We start from the raw sequence: 9,784 nt of genomic DNA, 5'->3' as shown, positions 1-9,784 counted from the left end.
AAAGTGCCAAAAAAAGCATAAAAACGCATAAAATTGCAACTTAACACGTAATTCCTAGCATATGACTATAATTTACAATTCTAACCACTTCAACACAATATTATATACCAATAGTATTGTGTGCCAAGTTTCGTGCAAAACAAACCAAGTTTGACCTACTTTATGCGCAAATGTGCCAAAAACACTTAAAAACGCATAAAATCGCAACTTATGACGTAACTTCTAGCATATGACTATGATTTACAATTCTAACCACTTCAACACAATAATATATACGAAATAGTGTTGTGTGTCAAGTTTCGTGCAAAACAAACCAAATTTGAGATACATTATGCGCAATAGTGCCAAAAACACTTAAAATCGCATAAAATCGCAACTTAACACGTAATTTCTAGCATATGACTATGTTTTTTTATTCTAACCACTTCAACACAATAATATATACCAAATAGTGTTGTGTGCCATGTTTCGTACAAAACAAACAAAGTTTGAGCTACTTTATGCACGAAAGTGCCAAAAAAAGCTTAAAAACGCATAAAATCGCAACTTAAGACGTAATTTCTAGCATATGACTATGATTTGCATTTCTAACCACTTCAACAATAATATATACCAAATAGTGTTGTTTGCCAAGTTTCGTGCAAAACAAACCAAGTTTGAGCTACTTTATGCGCAAAAGTGCCAAAAACACTTAAAAACCATAAAATCGCCACTTAACACGTAATTTCTAGCATATGCCTATGATTTACAATTCTAACCACTTCAACAAAATATTATATACCAAATAGTGTGGTGTGCCAAGTTTCGTGCAAAACAAACCAAGTTTGAGCTACTTTATGCGCAAAAGTGCCAAAAACACATAAAAACCCAAAAAATCGCAACTTAACACGTAATTTCTAGTATATGACTATGATCTTCAATTCTAACCACTTCAACAGAATAATATATACCAAATAGTGTTGTATGCTAAGTTTCGTGCAAAAAAAAAACAACTTTGAGCTACTTTATGCGCAAAAGTGCAAAAAACACTTAAAAACCCATAAAATCTAAACTCAACACGTAGTTTCCAGCATATGACTATGATTTTCTGTTCTAACCACTTCAACACAATAATACATAACAAATTGTGTTGTGTGCCAAGTTTCGTGCAAAACAAACCAAGTTTGAGCTACTTTATGCGCGAAAGTGCCAAAAACACTTTAAACCTCATAAAATCACAACTAAACACGTAATTTCTAGCATATGACTATGATTTGCAATTCTAACCACTTCATCCCAAGAATATATACCAAATAGTGTTTTGTGTCAAATTTCGTGCAAAAGAAACCAAGTTTGAGCTACTTTATGCACGAAAGTGCCAAAAACACTTAAAAACCCATAAAATCGCAACACTTAATTTCTAGCATATGACTATGATTTTCAATTCTAACTACTTCAACACAATAATATATACCAAATAGTGTTGTGTGCCAAGTTTCGTGCAAAACAAACCAAGTTAGAGCTACTTTATGCGCGAAAGTACCAAAAAAGCTTAAAAACGCATACAATCGGAACTTAACACGTAATTTCTAGCATATGAATATGATTTACAATTCTAACCACTTCAACACAATAATATATACCAAATAGTGTTGTGTGTCAAGTATCGTGAAAAACAAACCAAGTTTGAGCTACTTTATGCGCAAAAGTGCCAAAAAGACATAAAAACCCATAAAATCGCAACTTAACACGTAATTTCTAGCATATGACTATGATTTTCAATTCTAACCACGTCAACCCAAGAATATATACCAAATAGTGTTGTGGGCCAAATTTCGTGCAAAACAAACCAAGTTTGAGCTACTTTATGCGCAAAAGTGCCAAAAACACTTTAAAACCCATACATTTTAACACTTAATTTCTAGCATATGACTATGATTTTCAATTCTAACCACTTCAACACAATAATATATACCAAATAGTGTTGTGTGCCAAGTTTCGTGCAAAACAGACCAAGTTTGAGCTACTTTATGCGCGAAAGTGCCAAAAAAGCGTAAAAACCCATAAAATGGCAACTTAACACGTAATTTCTAGCATATGACTATTATTTTCAATTCAAACCACTTCAACACAATAATATATACCAAATAGTGTTGTGTGCCAAGTTTCGTGCAAAACAAACCAAGTTTGAGCTACTTTATGCGCAAAAGTGCCAAAAAGACATAAAAACCCATAAAATCGCAACTTAACACGTAATTTCTAGCATATGACTATGATCCTCAATTCTAACCACTTCAACAGAATAATATATACCAAATAGTGTTGTGGGCCAAATTTCGTGCAAAAAAAAACAACTTTGAGCTACTTTATGCGCAAAAGTGCAAAAATCACTTAAAAACCCATAAAATCTCAACTTAACACGTAATTTCTAGCATATGATTATGATTTTTAATTCTAACCACTTCAACACAATAATACATAACAAATAGTAGTGTGTGCAAAATTTCGTGCAAAACAAACCAAGTTTGAGCTACTTTATGCGCGAATGTGCCAAAAACACTTAAAAACCCATACAACTTAATACTTAATTTCTAGCATATAACTATGATTTTCAATTCTAACCACTTCAACACAATAATATATACCAAATAGTGTTGTGTGCAAAGTTTCGTGCAAAACAAACCAAGTTTGATCTACTTTATGCACGAAAGTGCCAAAAAAGCTTAAAAACCCATAAAATCGCAACTTAACACGTAATTTCTAGCATATGACTATTATTTTCAATTCAAACCACCTCAACACAATTATATATACAAAATAGTGTTGTGTGCCAAGTTTCGTGCTAAACAAACTAAGTTTGAGCTACTTTATGCACGAAAGTGCCAAAAAAAGCATAAAAACGCATAAAATTGCAACTTAACACGTAATTCCTAGCATATGACTATAATTTACAATTCTAACCACTTCAACACAATATTATATACCAATAGTATTGTGTGCCAAGTTTCGTGCAAAACAAACCAAGTTTGACCTACTTTATGCGCAAATGTGCCAAAAACACTTAAAAACGCATAAAATCGCAACTTATGACGTAACTTCTAGCATATGACTATGATTTACAATTCTAACCACTTCAACACAATAATATATACGAAATAGTGTTGTGTGTCAAGTTTCGTGCAAAACAAACCAAATTTGAGATACATTATGCGCAATAGTGCCAAAAACACTTAAAATCGCATAAAATCGCAACTTAACACGTAATTTCTAGCATATGACTATGTTTTTTTATTCTAACCACTTCAACACAATAATATATACCAAATAGTGTTGTGTGCCATGTTTCGTACAAAACAAACAAAGTTTGAGCTACTTTATGCACGAAAGTGCCAAAAAAAGCTTAAAAACGCATAAAATCGCAACTTAAGACGTAATTTCTAGCATATGACTATGATTTGCATTTCTAACCACTTCAACAATAATATATACCAAATAGTGTTGTTTGCCAAGTTTCGTGCAAAACAAACCAAGTTTGAGCTACTTTATGCGCAAAAGTGCCAAAAACACTTAAAAACCATAAAATCGCCACTTAACACGTAATTTCTAGCATATGCCTATGATTTACAATTCTAACCACTTCAACAAAATATTATATACCAAATAGTGTGGTGTGCCAAGTTTCGTGCAAAACAAACCAAGTTTGAGCTACTTTATGCGCAAAAGTGCCAAAAACACATAAAAACCCAAAAAATCGCAACTTAACACGTAATTTCTAGTATATGACTATGATCTTCAATTCTAAACCACTTCAACAGAATAATATATACCAAATAGTGTTGTATGCTAAGTTTCGTGCAAAAAAAAAACAACTTTGAGCTACTTTATGCGCAAAAGTGCAAAAAACACTTAAAAACCCATAAAATCTAAACTCAACACGTAGTTTCCAGCATATGACTATGATTTTCTGTTCTAACCACTTCAACACAATAATACATAACAAATTGTGTTGTGTGCCAAGTTTCGTGCAAAACAAACCAAGTTTGAGCTACTTTATGCGCGAAAGTGCCAAAAACACTTTAAACCTCATAAAATCACAACTAAACACGTAATTTCTAGCATATGACTATGATTTGCAATTCGAACCACTTCATCCCAAGAATATATACCAAATAGTGTTTTTGTGTCAAATTTCGTGCAAAAGAAACCAAGTTTGAGCTACTTTATGCACGAAAGTGCCAAAAACACTTAAAAACCCATAAAATCGCAACACTTAATTTCTAGCATATGACTATGATTTTCAATTCTAACTACTTCAACACAATAATATATACCAAATAGTGTTGTGTGCCAAGTTTCGTGCAAAACAAACCAAGTTAGAGCTACTTTATGCGCGAAAGTACCAAAAAAGCTTAAAAACGCATACAATCGGAACTTAACACGTAATTTCTAGCATATGAATATGATTTACAATTCTAACCACTTCAACACAATAATATATACCAAATAGTGTTGTGTGTCAAGTTTCGTGAAAAACAAACCAAGTTTGAGCTACTTTATGCGCAAAAGTGCCAAAAAGACATAAAAACCCATAAAATCGCAACTTAACACGTAATTTCTAGCATATGACTATGATTTTCAATTCTAACCACGTCAACCCAAGAATATATACCAAATAGTGTTGTGGGCCAAATTTCGTGCAAAACAAACCAAGTTTGAGCTACTTTATGCGCAAAAGTGCCAAAAAACACTTTAAAACCCATACATTTTAACACTTAATTTCTAGCATATGACTATGATTTTCAATTCTAACCACTTCAACACAATAATATATACCAAATAGTGTTGTGTGCCAAGTTTCGTGCAAAACAGACCAAGTTTGAGCTACTTTATGCGCGAAAGTGCCAAAAAAGCGTAAAAACGCATAAAATGGCAACTTAACACGTAATTTCTAGCATATGACTATTATTTTCAATTCAAACCACTTGAACACAATTATATATACCAAATAGTATTGTGTGCCAAGTTTCGTGCAAAACAAACCAAGTTAGAGCTACTTTATGCACGAAAGTACCAAAAAAGCTTAAAAACGCATAAAATCGCAACTTAACACGTAATTTCTAGCATATGAATATGATTTACAATTCTAACCACTTCAACACAATAATATATACCAAATAGTGTTGTGTGTCAAGTTTCGTGCAAAACAAACTAAGTTTGAGCTACTTTATGCGTGAAAGTGCCAAAAACACATCAAACCTCATAAAATCGCAACTTAACACGTAATTTCTAGCATATGACTATGATTTAAAATTCTAACCACTTCAACACAATAATATATACCAAATAGTGTTGTGTGCCAAGTTTCGTGCAAAACAAACCAAGTTTGAGCTACTTTATGCGCAAAAGTGCCAAAAAGACATAAAAACCCATAAAATCGCAACTTAAGACGTAATTTCTAGCATATGACTATGATCCTCAATTCTAACCCCTTCAACAGAATAATATATACCAAATAGTGTTGTATGCCAAATTTCATGCAAAAAAAACAACTTTGAGCTACTTTATGCGCAAAAGTGCAAAAATCACTTAAAAAACCCATAAAATCTCAACTTAACACGTAATTTCTAGCATATGATTATGATTTTTAATTCTAACCACTTCAACACAATAATACATAACAAATAGTAGTGTGTGCCAAATTTCGTGCAAAACAAACCAAGTTTGAGCTACTTTTATGTGCGAATGTGCCAAAAACACTTAAAAACCCATACAACTTAACACTTAATTTCTAGCGTATAACTATGATTTTCAATTCTAACCACATCAACACAATAATATATACCAAATAGTGTTGTGTGCAAAGTTTCGTGCAAAACAAACCAAGTTTGAGCTACTTTATGCATGAAAGTGCCAAAAAAGCTTAAAAACCCATAAAATCGCAACTTAACACGTAATTTCTAGCATATGACTATTATTTTCAATTCAAACCACTTCAACCCAATTATATATACCAAATAGTGTTGTGTGCCAAGTTTCGTGTTAAACAAACTAAGTTTGAGCTACTTTATGCACGAAAATGCCAAAAAAAGCTTAAAAACGCATAAAATTGCAACTTAACACGTAATTCCTAGCATATGACTAGGATCTTCAATTCAAACCACTTCAACACAATAATATATACCAAATACTGTTGTGTGCCAAGTTTCGTGCAAAACAAACTAAGTTTGAGCTACTTTATGCGCAAAAGTTCCAAAAACACTTAAAAACCTACAAAATTGCAACTTAACAAGTAATTTCTAGCATATGACGATGATTTTCAATTCTAACCACTTCAACACAATATTATATACCAATAGTATTGTGTGCCAAGTTTCGTGCAAAACAAACCAAGTTTGTCCTACTTTATGCGCAAATGTGCCAAAAACACTTAAAAACGCATAAAATCGCAACTTATGACGTAACTTCTAGCATATGACTATGATTTACAATTCCAACCACTTCAACACAATAATATATACGAAATAGTGTTGTGTGCCAAGTTTCGTGCAAAACAAACCAAATTTGAGATACTTTATGCGCAATAGTGCCAAAAACACTTAAAATCGCATAAAATCGCAACTTAACACGTAATTTATAGCATATGACTATGTTTTTTTATTCTAACCACTTCAACACAATAATATATACCAAATAGTGTTGTGTGCCATGTTTCGTACAAAACAAACCAAGTTTGAGCTACTTTATGCGCAAAAGTGCCAAAAACACTTAAAAACCATAAAATCGCAACTTAACACGTAATTTCTGGCAGATACCTATGATTTAAAATTCTAACCACTTCAACAAAATATTATATACCAAATAGTGTGGTGTGCCAAGTTTCGTGCAAAACAAACCAAGTTTGAGCAACTTTATGCGCAAAAGTGCCAAAAACACATAAAAACCCATAAAATCGCAACTTAACACGTAATTTCTAGCATATGACTGTGATTTTCAATTCTAACCACTTCAACCCAAGAATATATACCAAATAGTGTTGTGGGCCAAATTTCGTGCAAAACAAACCAAGTTTGAGCTACTTTATGCGCAAAAGTGCCAAAAACACTTTAAAACCCATACATTTTAACACTTAATTTCTAGCATATGACTATGATTTACAATTCTAACCACTTCAACACAATAATATATACCAAATAGTGTTGTGTGCCAAGTTTCGTGCAAAACAAACCAAGTTTGAGCTACTTTATGCGCAAAAGTGCCAAAAAGACATAAAAACCCATAAAATCGCAACTTAACACGTAATTTCTAGCATATGACTATGATCCTCAATTCTAACCACTTCAACAGAATAATATATACCAAATAGTGTTGTGGGCCAAATTTCGTGCAAAAAAAACAACTTTGAGCTACTTTATGCGCAAAAGTGCAAAAATCACTTAAAAACCCATAAAATCTCAACTTAACACGTAATTTCTAGCATATGATTATGATTTTTAATTCTAACCACTTCAACACAATAATACATAACAAATAGTAGTGTGTGCAAAATTTCGTGCAAAACAAACCAAGTTTGAGCTACTTTATGCGCGAATGTGCCAAAAACACTTAAAAACCCATACAACTTAACACTTAATTTCTAGCATATAACTATGATTTTCAATTCTAACCACTTCAACACAATAATATATACCAAATAGTGTTGTGTGCAAAGTTTCGTGCAAAACAAACCAAGTTTGATCTACTTTATGCACGAAAGTGCCAAAAAAGATTAAAAACCCATAAAATCGCAACTTAACACGTAATTTCTAGCATATGACTATTATTTTCAATTCAAACCACTTCAACACAATTATATATACAAAATAGTGTTGTGTGCCAAGTTTCGTGCTAAACAAACTAAGTTTGAGCTACTTTATGCACGAAAGTGCCAAAAAAAGCATAAAAACGCATAAAATTGCAACTTAACACGTAATTCCTAGCATATGACTATAATTTACAATTCTAACCACTTCAACACAATATTATATACCAATAGTATTGTGTGCCAAGTTTCGTGCAAAACAAACCAAGTTTGAGAATTGCTCTTCAATCACGGAATTGCTCTTTTGGTTGAGGTGAATTCAAAATTGGTCGAATTGTGTAATCATCAGTTATTGATATTGGTAAACGGCCCAGAGCAATTTGATTATAATTTAATTCGTGACGATCATAAGTCGAAAGCTCATATTCTTCAGTCATTGATAAACAATTTGTTGGACAATACTCAACACAATTACCACAAAAAATACAAATTCCGAAATCAATGCTATAATTAAGCAACCGTTTCTTTCGAAGATCCGTTTCCAATTTCCAATCAACAACGGGTAAATCTATAGGACATGCACGAACACATACTTCACAAGCAATGCATTTATCAAATTCAAAATGAATTCGACCACGAAAACGCTCTGATGTGATCAATTTTTCATACGGATATTGAATAGTTACGGGGTAAACGATTAGCGTGGGATAAAGTAATCATAAAACCTTGACCAATGTACCTTGCCGCACGTATTGTTTGTTGACCATAATTGATGAACCCAGTTACCATAGGGAACATATAGTAAATATCAATAAAAAAAAATAAGATTTTGTTTCTTTCTCTTGTTTGGAACAAGTTGTGAATTAAGTTAGAGTGAATATAAAATATTCTTTTTTTTTAGAATTTATAATGAAAGGAGTTGGGAAGAAGTTGTTAATAATAGATTACCTAAAGAAATAGGTACTTTATGCGCAAATGTGCCAAAAACACTTAAAAACGCATAAAATCGCAACTTATGACGTAACTTCTAGCATATGACTATGATTTACAATTCTAACCACTTCAACACAATAATATATACGAAATAGTGTTGTGTGTCAAGTTTCGTGCAAAACAAACCAAATTTGAGATACATTATGCGCAATAGTGCCAAAAACACTTAAAATCGCATAAAATCGCAACTTAACACGTAATTTCTAGCATATGACTATGTTTTTTTATTCTAACCACTTCAACACAATAATATATACCAAATAGTGTTGTGTGCCATGTTTCGTACAAAACAAACCAAGTTTGAGCTACTTTATGCACGAAAGTGCAAAAAAAAGCTTAAAAACGCATAAAATCGCAACTTAAGACGTAATTTCTAGCATATGACTATGATTTGCATTTCTAACCACTTCAACAATAATATATACCAAATAGTGTTGTTTGCCAAGTTTCGTGCAAAACAAACCAAGTTTGAGCTACTTTATGCGCAAAAGTGCCAAAAACACTTAAAAACCATAAAATCGCCACTTAACACGTAATTTCTAGCATATGCCTATGATTTACAATTCTAACCACTTCAACAAAATATTATATACCAAATAGTGTGGGTGTGCCAAGTTTCGTGCAAAACAAACCAAGTTTGAGCTACTTTATGCGCAAAAGTGCCAAAAACACATAAAAACCCAAAAAATCGCAACTTAACACGTAATTTCTAGTATATGACTATGATCTTCAATTCTAACCACTTCAACAGAATAATATATACCAAATAGTGTTGTATGCTAAGTTTCGTGCAAAAAAAAAAACAACTTTGAGCTACTTTATGCGCAAAAGTGCAAAAAACACTTAAAAACCCATAAAATCTAAACTCAACACGTAGTTTCCAGCATATGACTATGATTTTCTGTTCTAACCACTTCAACACAATAATACATAACAAATAGTGTTGTGTGCCAAGTTTCGTGCAAAACAAACCAAGTTTGAGCTACTTTATGCGCGAAAGTGCCAAAAACACTT

The 9,784-nt window shown here is 32.3% G+C and overlaps 1 protein-coding gene across 1 annotated transcript; it reads right to left on the bottom strand.

Moving 5' to 3' along the window:
- Nucleotides 1–8,061: 8,061 nt before the first annotated feature.
- Nucleotides 8,062–8,566, bottom strand: LOC130810807 (NAD(P)H-quinone oxidoreductase subunit I, chloroplastic-like). The gene is made up of 2 exons (XM_057676933.1): nucleotides 8,503–8,566; nucleotides 8,062–8,423 (listed from the first exon to the last, which is right to left on the bottom strand). The coding sequence occupies exons 1-2, from the start codon at nucleotides 8,564–8,566 to the stop codon at nucleotides 8,062–8,064; spliced, it is 426 nt and encodes a 141-aa protein (XP_057532916.1).
- Nucleotides 8,567–9,784: the final 1,218 nt, after the last annotated feature.

The sequence above is a fragment of the Amaranthus tricolor genome, chromosome 4 (assembly GCF_026212465.1).
Source record: "Amaranthus tricolor cultivar Red isolate AtriRed21 chromosome 4, ASM2621246v1, whole genome shotgun sequence".
Classification (NCBI taxonomy): Eukaryota; Viridiplantae; Streptophyta; class Magnoliopsida; order Caryophyllales; family Amaranthaceae; genus Amaranthus; species Amaranthus tricolor.
Note: the sequence above shows the minus strand (reverse complement) of the source record. Positions and strands in the feature narration are given on the sequence as shown.